Source organism: Arachis ipaensis, chromosome B01, assembly GCF_000816755.2.
Source record: "Arachis ipaensis cultivar K30076 chromosome B01, Araip1.1, whole genome shotgun sequence".
In the NCBI taxonomy this organism is placed as follows: domain Eukaryota; kingdom Viridiplantae; phylum Streptophyta; class Magnoliopsida; order Fabales; family Fabaceae; genus Arachis; species Arachis ipaensis.
Window position 1 is genome coordinate 67,271,556 of NC_029785.2, and position 14,780 is coordinate 67,286,335.

Consider the following 14,780-nt stretch of genomic DNA (forward strand, 5'->3'; position numbering starts at 1 on the left):
TATAATAAATATTATATATTTTATTATAAATATATAATAAATATAATTATAAAAAAAATTAAAATAATTTTAAAATAAAGATTAAATATTTATTAACAAAATTTTTCTCTAAGATAATAACCAAGGACTCTACCCAAAATCAAAAACAAAAATGAAGGACTTTACTGATCTCTTAAAAAAGAAATCAGAGCGCACTCTTCTTCTTCCCTCCAACATCAACGTAACCCTAACCCATGTAAGAACCGGATTTTTCACGCAAAACCGTTTTAATAAAAGTAATAATTTTGAGTTCCCGAGATGGATTCAAAATTTACAAGTTTTAATTTGAAAGTAAAAAGGTGAAATTTGGTTTCAATGAATTTTTCTAAGTCGGAAAATGTATTTTCTGCGGAAGACCGAGAACCGGCAGTCGAACCGGTCGAACCGATTTAAGCCTGTCCGGTACTGTGTTTTGAAAAAAATAATATTTTGGAAAATTTGATTTATTGTTTTGAAAGAAAAAAATAATTTAAAATTGAAAACTGGGTACAAATCTTAAAGGTTTTGGCCCAAAGTGAGCCAAACGGATCTAAAACGCTAACGGGTTGGACCGGGCTCAAACCGGGCCCAAGGTCCAACATATATATGTGTGTGTGTGTGTGTGTGTGTGTGTGTGTGTGTGTGTGTGCGTGTTTTTTTTTAATGAGTTTTAAACTCATTTTGTTGGGAAAAGAGAGAGAGGCCCGCGGATTTAGAGAAGAGAGGAGAAAGGGGGTGGTGTTACTATTCACCTCCACCTTCCGGGAGTCATAACTTGAGCTACGGACCTCCGATTGACGAGTCATTTGTGGCCACGCGAAGCTCTTGACGAGTTCTTCTCTTATATCTAAGAGAATCTGATAAGGAATTGCGTTCTAACTCCTAGTTTTCTGTCCTAAGTTTCTGCGCGTTTTGGATTTTATCCCTAATCTTGTTGGATAAGATAAGGTTCCTTGTGTTTAGTTGTTTTATGTATCTTAGGCTTTGATTTTGGTGATATATATTTTGTTAGTTTGAGCTTTGGTGTTGGTTAGAGTTGGTTGAGGCTTTGGATCAAGTTTGGTGATTTCGTTTTGGTGTTTGGAGCGTTTGGGAATCGGCCAAGGTATGGTTTTGGTTTTCTTTATATAATATGTAATGTTTCTGGAAACTTAGGCTAGTTGACCCTAAGATAGGATTGAATGATATTGGTGTATGAATAATTATATGTGAATGGATGTAATTGTTGGTTATATTGGATTATTGTAGTTGATGATGATTATTGAGGATTGTTAGTGTTAATGAGTATTGATGATTGATGTTGTTGGTAATTGAAAGTAAATTGTGATTTAGAGATTGGTATGAGAGTGGGTGGAGTGGATATGGTTGATGAGAAATATTAAATGTTGATGGTTGTTGGTGTTGAGAAAGTAGATAATAAATGTTGTGGATTATTATTGTTGATAAGGGTTTTTGATATGGTTGATGAGTAATGATAAATAATTGATTTTGTGGGTGATGGTGATTGTTGAGAAGTATTGGTATTAATGATGTATTATGATGTGGTATGATGTGGGTGAGTGTGTATGTTGATATTGGTAATATGGATGTTGATTTTGATGGCTATTTTTGAAGATGTGAGTTTTATGAGATTAATATGAGGAATTGTAGTGGTTGATGATGTTGATTGATTGATGATGATTGTGAATGATTATGATGGTTTTGGATGTTGGTGGCTAAGGGTATTGATGGTGTTGAATGATGAAATTGGGATATTATAAATGGTTGAATTGGGAGAGAAATGGTATGGACTTTGATGTTTTTTTGGTATTATATGGGTTATGATTAGTTTGGTTTTAGATTGTTGAGAATTGAGTTTACAAGTAGAAATTGGATTATGGAATTGATGATCTTTATGTGTTGCTAAGTTATGGACTGAAGGAAAGGTATATGAATATGGTTTAGGTACCTTGGGACTATTTTGAATGTGGGATAAGTGATTTTGGATTGAGGGTTGGTTAAAATTGAGGTTATGAGGTTTTGGGTAAAAATAAATTTTGGGTGAACTTTGTCTGATCATAACTTTTGCCTCGGTTTCCCAAATTTATTGAAATTTGTATAGAATTAAAGATCTTTGAAATCCCTTTAAATCGATATAAAGTTTGTGAAAATTGGAATTTTGTAGAGGAAGTTATGATCATTCAAAGTTGGTGTTGAAAATTTGAAATTCTGCTAAGTTGCAGAATTTCATGATTCCTGATATGTGGAAGCACACACCCTCGTGCGGACGCACACCCTGCAAAAATTTTGACCTGTGCGGACGCACACACCTGTGCGCATGCACAGGCAGGGAGATGCATTCTGTTTGCAGCGCTAGCGCAGCTTGTGCGGGCGTATATCTAAGGAAGAATTTCAACCTGTGTGGACGCACACATTGGAAAGGCCAGTCTGTTAGGGGCGCTGGCACAGGTTGTGCGAGTGAACAGATCCTGTAAGTTTTGCCACCTGTGCGTTCGCACACATTTTAAAATCTCCTGGGCGTGCACACGCACACACCCCTGTGCGGCCGCACACGCCTTGTTTCTCAAATTTTACTTATTTTTCAACTATTCTACCTCCCCAACAAGGTTGTAAGCTTCTATAATACCATTTTAAAACTTTTGGGCCTAGTTTTGAGTATTAGAACATGGGATATAACCTAAGGGTTTTAGTAGATAATTTTATGATAAATTAGAAAATGGAAGCCTAGGTTTCTGGTGTACTGAGAATGGGTCGGGTGAGATTAAAGAAGAATTGGTATATGAGATGAGAACTGAGGAACTATGAGTTCGGAATGGAAATCATGAATTGAGGATGGTTGAGATGAGTCGAGGACTCGAAGAGAAATGATGATATTGATGAATATTGAGAATTGATAACTGAGAGAGATTTGATGATGATGAAATGATTGGATTATATGATAGTGTGCGGAGCCTATATCTCCGGTGTAGCAGATTGTTCTGCTGCATGACTAGTTGTTGTTGAGAGTGTGCGGAGCCTATATCTCTGACGTGGCAGATGTTTCTGCCGCATGATTTGCTGGATGTTGAGAGTGTGCGGGGCCTATATCCCTGGCGTAGCAGTTTGTTTTGCTGCATGATTTATTGTGGTTGGTTCCTTCTCTGCTGCAGAAAGTGTGCGAGGCCTATATCCCCGGCGTAGTAGACTCCTTACTATATGAGTGTGCAGAGCACTATATCTCTGGCGTAGCAGAAGAGCTGCTGCATGAGTGTGCAGGGCACTAAATCCCTGGCATGGCAGAAAATGCTACATCCGGGAGGATGTGTCAGGTTGGCATTTATGGACCAACAAGTGATATCACGAGCCAATAGGATAGACATTCATCATATGCATCTTCTATATGCTTGCTTGCTTTGATTACTTGAGTTTACCTAATTGTATAATATGCCTACTTGCTTCTTGACTTACTTGTTACATGTATGAATTCTACCTGTGCTTTCCTTGCTTGCATTATCTATGTTTGTTTGATGCTGAGGAGGTTAGGTAGGCGGTGGCAATGGGATCGCACGGAGGTTCGGTTGGCAAAGGCTATGGGATATAGCGGTGTGACTAGTTCTAGTTAGAAATCCCCTAAGTTAGATAATCCTGCTTATGGTTTATGGTTTAAGTTCTTTATTTATTTATTTATGTTAAGCTTGAATATCGGTTTGGTGTGAACTTCTAGGATTGCCTTCGACGTCCCGGGGCCTTACCTCTTACATTATTGGGCACTGTTACCATACTGAGAACCTCCGGTTCTCATTCCATACTTTGTTGTTGTTTTTTAGATACAGGTCGTAGTCCACCTCGGTGAGATTGCGGATATGGTGACAGAGCAGAGTATGGTTCCTCCTTCGTTTATTTATGTTTTTCTTTGTTATAGTTGCTCTCACATCTTTTGTATATTTATCTTTATGGCCTTAGAGGCTTATTTGAGAGAATAGTTGTATAAGCTGTTTTTAACTCCAAACTCTATATGTGTGTATATACGAGTCGGCTTAAACTCCGCAAGTTGCGACTAGTCCCCTATGATTATTATACTATTATATCTATATATATTCCATTCTTTTGAGCTATATCCTTCATCAGGCTTCTAGATTATATTATTTCCTTCTATATATATATATATATATAAATATGTATAAGCCTTAGGATTGTCGTAACCTCTGATTAACCTTTGCTTTACGGCTAAATAAGCTTTAGAATTGTTGTAACCTCTGATTAACCTTTGCTTTACGGCTAGAGGTAAAGTTTAGGGTAATTGGGGTGTTACGTTTAGTGGTATCAGAGTGGTTCGTCCTCGTGAGCCTGAGGGATGGATCGATTGTGCTTCATTGCACACTCTGGGTCATTTTTCTTTTATGCTATTTAGGTTATCTCATTGATATTGCATAGCATGCTTGTTTGTGAGTGCCTTTGGGGATAATTGAAGCACCGAGCTTGAGATATTGAGACTGATCACCTTGGTATCGATTGTTTGGTGTGAAAAGGAAACCTGAATGGCAACTCATGGACGAGGTCAGTTACGTGAACGGAGAGGTAGTGAGGATGGATAACCTAGCCTGTGCATTACGAGCTCAGCATGTTCCGAAAAAGTCTGTTCGTGGAGTTTGCGACATATCAGTTGATGGGTGTGGCTTAACACTTGTGGCAACGGAAGTAACGATTGACGCTTTTGTGGTTTTTACTTATGATTTTCGATTTCTAACTGTTATAGTGTTGAACCATGTTGAAAAGTTTTAAGGTTTATAATGATTTTTCGATTTGGTTTGAAACTTTTGGTTTAAACGATTTGGTTTTGAAACTACGTCGGAAATTCTTGGTTCAAAGGATATTGTTTAAAAAGAAAAAGTGAGTTCTACGATTTTATCAATTTGTGAACTTGGTTTCTAAATTATCTTGTTGAATGCGGATTTAAGTTGAAAATTTTTATTAGAGAAAAACATTATTTCAAGTATTTGACTTACGAAGAAATAATTTTGACTCATATAAAAAAGCGTTAACAAGGAATATGTTTAGATTGAATTTGTTTTGAAGGTTTTGAAAAGTATTACAAAATCGGTATTTGTTTTAAGAAAAATTTTGGGTGCGTAATGACGATAATCAGAGTGACGCAGCGGAAGGAAAAAGGGAACATCGGCATGGTAGAACACTTTGAGGAGGATATATCGCGTGATTCGAATTTTCGAGGGCAAAAATTTTATTAGGAGGGGAGAATGTAAGAACCAGGTTTTTCCGCAAAACCGTTTTAATAAAAGTAATAATTTTGAGTGCCTGAGATGGATTCAAAATTTAGAAGTTTTAATTTGAAAGTAAAAAGGTGAAATTTGGTTTCAATGAATTTTTCTGAGTCGGAAAATGTATTTTCTGCAAAAGATCGAGAACCGGCAGCCGAACCAGTCGAACCGGTTTAAGCCTGTCTGGTACTGTGTTTTGAGAAAAATAATATTTTGGAAAAATTGATTTATTGTTTTGAAAGGAGAAAAATAATTTAAAATTGAAAACAGGGCACTAATCTTAAAGGTTTTGGCCCAAAGTGGGCCAAACGGATCTAAAATGCTAACGGAATGGATCGGGCCCAAACCGGGCCCAAGGTCCAACATATATATATGTGTTTAATGAGTTTTAAACTCATTTTGTTGGGAAAAGAGAGAGAGGGCCGCGGATTTAGAGAAGAGAGGAGAAATGGGTGGTGTTACTATTCACCTCCACCTTCTGGGGCCAAAACTTGAGCTACGGACCTCCGATTGACGAGCCGTTTGCGGCCACGCGAAACTCTCGACGAGCTCTTCCCTTCTATCCAAGAAAATCTGGTAAGGAATTGCGTTCTAATTCCCAGTTTTCTGCCCTAAGTTTCTGCACATTTTGGGTTTAGTTCTTGAGCAAGTTTTATGGTTTTGCTTGTTTAGGTGATCTCTAGTAGCGGGTAAATGTTGGATTTTACCCCTAATCTCGTTGGATAAGTGGTATGCAAAATTGTTACTTTGAGGTTGTAAAATTTGTTGTTCGTTCTCTCCCTGGCGATCCTACTCGGAATACCACAGACAAGGTTTAGACTTTCTGGATCTCAGGAATGGCCATCCATGGGTTCTAACTTATACCACGAAGATACTAATAACTCGGACTCGGTCCCCTGTATTAGATATCTAAGAGATATTCATTCAAGCTTGTTTGCATGTAGAACGGAAGTGTTTGTCAGGCACGCGTTCATGAGTGAGAATGATGATGAGCGTCACATAATCATCACATTCATCATGTTCTTGGGAACGAATGGATATCTTAGAGGCGGAATAAGTTGAATTGAACAGAAAAATAGTAGTACTTTGCATTAAATCATGAGGAACAGCAGAGCTCCACACCTTAATCTATGGAGTGCAGAAACTCTACCGTTTGAAAATACATAAGTGATAATGGTCCAGGCATGGCCGAATGGCCAGCCCCCATGAAAGTCTAAGATAGCATAAAACTGATCAAAGATATTTTTAAAGATAATAGTAAAAAGTCCTATTTATACTAAACTAGTTACTAGGGTTTACAAAAGTAAGTAAATGATGTAGAAATCCACTTTTGGGGCCCACTTGGTGTGTGCTTGGGCTGAGCTTGAAGTTTACACATGGAGAGGTCATTCTTGGAGTTGAACGCCAGTTTGTAACGTGTTTCTAGCGTTTAACTCCAGACTGCAGCGTAGAACAGGCGTTCAACACCCTTTTGAGTCATCTAAACTTGAACAAAGTATGTACTATTATATATTGCTGGAAAGCCCTGGATGTCTACTTTCCAAAGCAATTGGAAGAGAGCCATTTTGAGTTTTGTAGCTCCAGAAAATCTACTTTGAGTGCAGGGAGGTCAGAATCCAACAGCATCAGCAGTCCTTCTTCAACCTCTGAATCTGATTTTTGCTCAAGTCCCCCAATTTCAGCCAGAAAATACCTGAAATCACAGAAAAACATACAAACTCATAGTAAAGTCCAGACATGTGAATTTAACATAAAAACTAATAAAAACATCCCTAAAAGTAACTAGATCCTACTAAAAACATACTAAAAACAATGCCAAAAAGCGTATAAATTATCTGCTCATCAATAAGGTAAGGTTTCACTAAACCCTTGTGTTTAGTTATTTTATGTATCTTAGGTTTTGATTTTGGTGATATATGTGTTGTTAGTTTGAGCTTTGGTGTTGGTTGGATTTGGTTGAGGCTTTGGATCAAGTTTGGTGGTTTCGTTTTGGTGTTTGGAGCGTTTGGGAATTGGCTAAGGTATGGTTTCAGTTTTCTTTATGTAATATGTAATGTTTCTGGAAACTTAGGCTAGTTGACCCTAAGATAGGATTGAATAATATTGGTGTATGAATAATTATATGTGAATTGATGTAATTATTGGTTATATTGGATTATTGTGGTTGATGATGATTATTGAGGATTGTTGGTGTTAATCTTTTATTATTTTTCAGGATTGAGATGTTCCTTTAAGTGCTAACCAAGATGCTGCTATGAAATCTTTATTTATTGATCCTTGATCTTTGATTTTTTTTGTTTTTCTTCTGCTAAGAAACTTATTCCTCAATTGCAGCTTAGTGTCATGTGTTGCAGTAGCTTTTTAGCTTGTTTTTCAGTCAACACATCTTCACCACAGACACTTGACTCACAATTCTTCTTAAGAACATTGGTGCCTAGCACCTCTTTGGGTTAGTAAATGCCTTGTAACTATGTTGCTCTTGATAGTGGACTTTCAGTTCATAATCCTAGATTAATTAACCCAAGTTACCAAGTTTTATAATACTCCTTAGAACCTAATTGTCCAAGCAGATCCCAGTACAATATCACCAGAGGCATGTATCTTAAGGTCCAAGCTATTGGTGTCCAGCCTTATTATTTATTTCTTTCATTTTTGTTGCCAATTCTTGGCTTTTCTTCATTTCCTTCTTGCTCTTTCTTTATCCAAGGATCTTTGTTTACCAAGATTTCACGGACAGTCCTAAGTTCATACTTAAAAAGAACACTCCACCTTTCTTTTTTTTAGTGAACTTACTTAAACAATCTAGCACATACCACTGATGATTGGACTTTTGTGTGGTCTAGAATTCACAAATGAAATCTCATTGCAAGTATAGTTTCTAAACCAACAATAGTCTTTTCATACAAAAATTTGGTTGTCACAAGTAACAAACCCCTAAATTTATAAACCGAAGTATTGAACCTTGGGTCGTTCTCCCTAGGAATTGCAATGAAGTGTCTTGTTATTGGTTATGAGTTATGTTTGGGGTTTTTTATAAGAAACATGAAAAGTAAATGACAATGAAAATAAACTAACAACTAGAACGCTCTTGGCAAGGTTGTGAGAATTAGAAGTCCTATCCTAGTTATCCTCCTCAATTGTGACCACAAATTGTCCATTGCTACCACTTAGTTAACCTCTAACCATAGAGGAAAGTCAAGTGGATGAATTAACTTGATTCCACAAGTCCTAGCCAACTCCCAAGGGAAAGACTAGCTTTAGTGGTATCCAAATCAATTAGCAACTTCTAATTATCAATCAACAAGGGAATTAGATAACTCAAGCGTCGCTAATTACTCTACCATAGCCAAGAGGAACAAATTCTACTCTAAAATCCAACCAAGCATTTTATCAAACACTTGGAAGGCATAAAAGAAAAGCATAGTAAAATTGCAAGGAATGTAAATCTACACTAGTCAATTGCAAGAAATTAAACAACAATAAATCAAATGAACAATAAAGGAACATGAGAACATAAATTGCATTGAAATGAAAATAGAAGAAACAAAAGTGCATGAACATAAAAGTAGAGAATCACAAGAATGAAATACAAAATCAGAGAGAGGAGAAGAAGAGGAACTAGAAATTGTAAAGGAAAAGTAAATCAAAGCATGAATTAAACATAGATCTAAGAAATTCTAATCTAGATCTAAAACCTAATCCTAATCCTAGAGAGAAGTGAGAGCTTCTCTCTCTAAAACTAACCTAAACTAAACTAATGATCAAAAGTATCTAAAGTATCTTGATTCCCCTTCAATCCTTGGCTTAAATAGCATCAGAAATGAGTTGGATTGGGCCCACAAGGTTTCTAAAATCGCTGGCCATGGGTTGCATTAAGTGAAGCATGTGCCACCATCGGCGCATCTGCGCACCGTGCGTGTGCACGCCCCTATGCGCGAATTTAACTATGGCAAATCTTATATCATTTCGAAGCCCCAAATGTTAGCTTTCCAACGCAACTGGAACTGCATCATTTGAACCTCTGTAGCTCAAGTTATGGTCGTTTAAGTGCGAAGAGGTCGGCTTGACAGCTTTTGCGATTCCTTCATTTCTTCATGAGTTCTCCATTTTTACATGCTTTTTCTTCATTCCCTTGATCCAATCTTTGCCCCCGAAATCTGAAATCACTTAAGAAACATATCAAGGCATCTAATAGAATCAAGGTGAATTAAATTTAGCTATTTTAAGTCCTCAAAGCATGTTTTCACTCTTAAGCACAATTAAAGGAGAAGTTATAAAACTATGCTATTTCATTGGATAAATGTGGGTAAAAGGTTATAAAATCCCCTAAATCAAGCATAAGATGAACCCTACAAATGGAGTTTATAAACCACCACTGAACTTTATTCTCATTCTATCAAATTGGACAATTTTTCTTTTTGTTTCAACATTTTCCTTTATTTATGCAGAGGGGAACAAGACATGAATTTAAGTAAGATGAGTGATGCATAAGCAAACTATCATAATAATGCAGAACATGAAACTTATTCAAAAACATAAAGGTGTAGAACATATAAGCTTAATCATAAAAGTGCAGAACATGGAAACTTGGAAGGCATATCATTTTTCAGATATGCATCTTCCTTAATTACAAAGATTATGAAAGGAACTCCACCACCTCTAATTTTTGTGCTCCTTTCCTTTGCTAGACTCTCCTTTCTTCTTTAGCTCCTACTTCCACTTCTTTTTTGTTTCTTGTTGTTCTTCAATAGGGCACCTTTGATCCCAAGAATGGTCTATCTGATCCTAGAGTCCAACCTCCTTCAACCTTTGCTCCATTCTTTCTATATTTCTCTGGGCTCTTGCTCTTTGATTGTTTACTAATTCCTGACACTGGACAAATGGTTTAATCTCTCGGTTCACCACTGGCATGTCGCAGGCTATGTAGTTTAGCTTTGATTGAGTCTCTATATCATACTCTATTCTGTCTAGATACCTTTGCTCTCCAGCTGTGTGGTATATGTTCTTCCATTGATAAAGATTTTGGATGTACTTCTCATGTTCAGCTTGTTGTTGAAACAATTTGTCGAATGATTCTTGAGATTGACTAGATTGTTCCCTTTGCTGTTCCAAAAATCTTGCATGGAATTCTCTCTGTTGGTCCATCATCTTCAGCTGGAAATTTTCTTGTTGCTCCATCATCTTCAGCTGCCAGTTCTCTTGCTGCTCCTGAGCCCTCATGTATTGTTCTTGTTGTTCCTTATCCCTCATATATTGCCGAGACATTTTTTCAATGGTGCTCTGCATTTGGCTTAAATCTATTGCGCTAGAAGCTTGTCCCTCTTCCATTTGTGGTCTCCTTCTTCTTCTTCCTTGAGGTCTTCTCTCCTGCTGAGTGTCAGTGATACCTTCCATCCTCTGCTTGGTGATTCCTCTGCCTCCCTTTACCCGGTCTGTGTCTGCATCCTCAAAAAGTACCCCTGCTCTATTGCACAGTCGCAATATGGTACTTGGGTGACCAAGTCTGCTTGATTTGCTTCTGTCCTCAGCCATCTCTTAGATGCTATCTGCTATGAGTTGTGGGACATTGATTTTTCCTCTTTTGAGTATGCATTGTGTCATGATCGCTCTCTGTATTGTAACCTCCGAAGTATTTCCAGTAGGAAGTATAAATCTTCTCACTATCTCATACCAACCCTTGGTCTCAGGTGAGAGATCAATCCTCCTCAAGTGGCTTGGATCCCCATCTAAATCTCTTACCCAGTCTTTTCCTTCCAAACATAAACCATTTATTAGCTTATCAGGATCATTCTCACCCTTCATTCTTTCATCAAAGCTGGGCTCTCTGAAGAGTATTGCTCTTATTTGTAGGACCCTCATGATTGTTGATGGACTGAAGTCCACATCAACTCCCCTGACATAGCTTTTGTAGGGTGGGCTGGTTTTGCTTAGCCTTACTGCATTTGTATAGAATTCCCGTATCATAGTTGCACTTATATCTGTAAGAGGTTCACACAGGAGTTTCCATCTTCTCTGTTCAATTATTTTCCTTATGATGGGGTATTCACCTTCTTTTAATCTAAAACCAATCTCTGGAATGACTTCTTTCACCTCCATCTACCCATGATATTGTGATTCATGAAATTGAGATTTAAATCTCTTGTCATCATAGGTGGGTGGTTTAGCTTCAACTGGTTGCTTCCCTTTTCTTCTTCTGGAACTTGATGAAGCCATTTGAATGGGGAAGGAGGGATGACAAGAAAATCTTGGCTAGAGCATGGCTCAGGATGAAAGGAAAAGAAAGTGGGCACCGTGTGATGTTCTTGGTTGGAAGAAGAGTGATGTAGATTGTATAGAAAGGTTATATGAATAAAGAAAAGGTGTGTGAGCTCAGGAGGTGTTACTGGCCAATTTATAGCAAGGACAGGAGTTATTGAAGCAAGATAAGGGGTTGGTGGTTCGGTCATATTGAGATGAAGGGTGAGGATTAAGCAAGTATTGGTGAAGATGTTGTTGAGGAAATGAGAATGAATGGTGTGCATGTAGAGGTGAGCAAGGACAAAGATCACCTCTTCATTGGGAACATGGGTTCGGTTTTCTAGGTGATGAGCCTTCCCCACCATTGTGCAGATTTGTGCTTCCCAAGGATCCATTTTCAAGCACATGTGACATGCTATTCACCCTTGCAATTTCCGTACTGCATGGTCTTGTCACTTCTCTCAATCTTCTCCTCTCCATACTTATCCACCCTAACAAAACAACAAAATTTGAGTTCACAGAGGTGGTGGTGAGCAAGTGAAAATTAATAGCTAGATAAAGAAAATTGAAAATTTTTGTCCACATGTTCCTTATATATGAATAACTAGTCGTGCCACATGTATGTAAACATAGCTTTGGTGGACACCAAACTTGTTTTTCATTAAATAGTTCATGTGAAATTTTGATTTTTATCACTATTAGTTTATTCATTACAAGGAACATTTTATTTTCTACTTTAACAAGATAAATTCACAAAATGATGCAAAATATGGTTTTGTCTTTTCATGAATTTTTGTCTTAGAGCAGATGTAACTTTCTTGAAACTCATAGCACATGTAGAATACCAAACTTAATGTTTGGCTATATACTTCAATAAAATGAATGAGTATATATCCTAAGATGGTTATATGATCATCATGCTTAGAAAGCCATTTTATAGTGCTTTTAGGCACACCAAACTTAGGAATCAGACATATGCTTTAATGCAACTATCAAATCTACCCATGAAACCTCAAATTTATGCTAGAAGAACCATTAATTATTGATATTAAAATAAAAGCAAGAATATTAAATCACGGGCTGCCTCCCATGGAGCGCTCTTTTAGTGTCACTAGCTTGACATCAGTTCTCTGTTAGGGTGGCTGATGATTATAGCGCCTCAGCTTGTCCCCTCTCGCTGTGAGCCTTTTTTCTGTGCTTTGATGAACAATCTCTATATGTTCCAACAAGAGTATTTTGTTAACAGTGTAATAATCATTAGATTGTGGGAATGTCTCCAACTATTGGTAGATCAGTTTCACTTTGTCTCCTTCTGAGAACTCTTCAGTTGGGATTTTCTTGTTTCTCCACCCTTTTGGGACCTTTTTCTTGCTCTTCTTTCCTTCTTTTGGTGACCCTTCTTTCTTGGCAGTAGGCTTTATGTCATGGGCTTTCTTCTTAATGATTAATCTTTTAACCTTTTTTTGCAATCCCTTCTCAGCCTTCTTATCCTCATGACCCTTTTGTTTTTCTTCAATGTCTGTCTTCTGCTCCAAGGGTGAGTTGATGAGTGCTTCCTTGGGTTTTTCCTTCCAGTTTAAGTCTTCCTCCTCAATTCTCATGCAACCTTTATTTTCATCAGGATGCTACATCTCCTTAAAGACATTTAGAGTGATCTGCTCATCATGTGCTCTGAGGATCATTTCACCTTTCTCCACATCAATTATAGCTCTTGCTGTGGCTAAGAAGGGTCGTCCTAATATGATAGAATCTCTTCCCTCTTCATCTAGATCCAGGATCACAAAATCCACTGGAAATATGAACTTACCCACCTTGACTAGGAGATTCTCAACCACTCCATTGGGGATTACCATTGATCTATCAGCAAGTTGCAAGGACATCCGTGTAGGCTTTACTTCCTCTATAGACAAGCTTCTCATCATAGATAGAGGCATCAGATTGATACTTGATCCTAGATCACACAGTGCCTTATCAATGGACATGTTGCCAATGGTGCAAGGCAAAAAGAAGCTCCCAAGATCTTTGAGTTTTGGTGGGAAACCTTTTTGAATTACTGCACTGCATTCTTGTGTCAAGATCACGGTCTCCTTTTCATTCCAGCTTCTCTTTTTGTTAATGAGTTCTTTGAGGAACTTAGCATACAATGGCATTTGCTCTAGAGCTTCAGCAAGTGGTAAGTTGATTTCCAGTTTCTTGAAGACCTCCAAAAACTTGGGAAATTACTGGTCCTTGACCTCCTTTTTCAACCTCTGAGGATATGGAAAAGGTGGAATATAAGGCTTCACCTCCTTCCTCTGTTCTTGTGGATGCTCTTCCATGACTTGTTTTCCCTTCCTTGGAGCTTGTGGCTCTTCCTCCTTCTTCTTGAGCTTCTCCTAGTCTTTTTCTTCAATTGCCATGTCTTTCTTGTTACTGACCTTGTCATTTTCTAGTGTTCTTCCACTCTTTAATTGGATTGCTTTGAGCTCTTCTTTGGGATTTGGAATGGTATCACTTGGAAAAACATTGTTTGGTCTTTCAGCTTGTCTGGCCAATTGCCCTACTTGTCTTTCAAGATTCCTCATGGTGGCCTCTTGGTTTTTGAATGTCAGGGCTTGACCTTTCCATGCAGCTTCCTCATTTTGTCTTGCCATCTCTTGATTTTTGATGAGCTTCTCCATCAATATATCTAGATTCGAGATTCTCTCAGAGTTTGGATTTGGTAGTGATTATGTGAACTAAGATGGTTGTTGCTGAAAATTATTTGAATTAGTTGCAGGTGTATTTTGTGGGTAGAATGTGGATGTGGAGAAGTTATTTTGGTGGTTTTGTGAGTTGTTGTGGGGTTGGTGATATGTATTTTGTGGGTTTTTGAATTGGTTAGTGTTATTGGATGAGTGATTTTGGTTGTTTATGTTACGGGAGTTGTTTGAATTATGGTTCCTTTGCCATGAATTCTGATTATCACCTCCCCTCAAATTGGGATGATTCCTCCATGATGGATTGTATGTATCCCCATGGAAGTCATTCTGAGAAGAGCTTGAGGTGTTATCCATGTACTGGACTTGCTCTGGTTGCTACTCATAGTTGCTTTTCTCAAAAGCTTCTTCACTTTGGCTCCATCCATTTGAAGGTTGACTTGCTGTGTTTATTGCAGCCACTTGAAGTCCATCAATTCTTTTTGCCATCATCTCCATTTGTTGTTGGATTTGCTGGTGTATCAACTTGTTCTGTGCCAAGATTGTGTCCACTCCTTCAAGTTCTAATACACCTTTCTTTGGAGCTGGTTGG

The 14,780-nt window shown here is 37.7% G+C and overlaps 2 protein-coding genes across 2 annotated transcripts; both read right to left on the reverse strand.

The window, feature by feature from the left end:
* Positions 10,059-10,805, reverse strand: LOC107607549 (probable serine/threonine-protein kinase irlF). The gene has a single exon (XM_016309492.1). It carries the CDS (start codon positions 10,803-10,805, stop codon positions 10,059-10,061), a length of 747 nt encoding a protein of 248 aa, XP_016164978.1.
* On the reverse strand, positions 13,136-13,660 carry LOC107607540. The gene has a single exon (XM_016309485.1). The coding sequence runs from the start codon at positions 13,658-13,660 to the stop codon at positions 13,136-13,138; it is 525 nt and encodes a 174-aa protein (XP_016164971.1).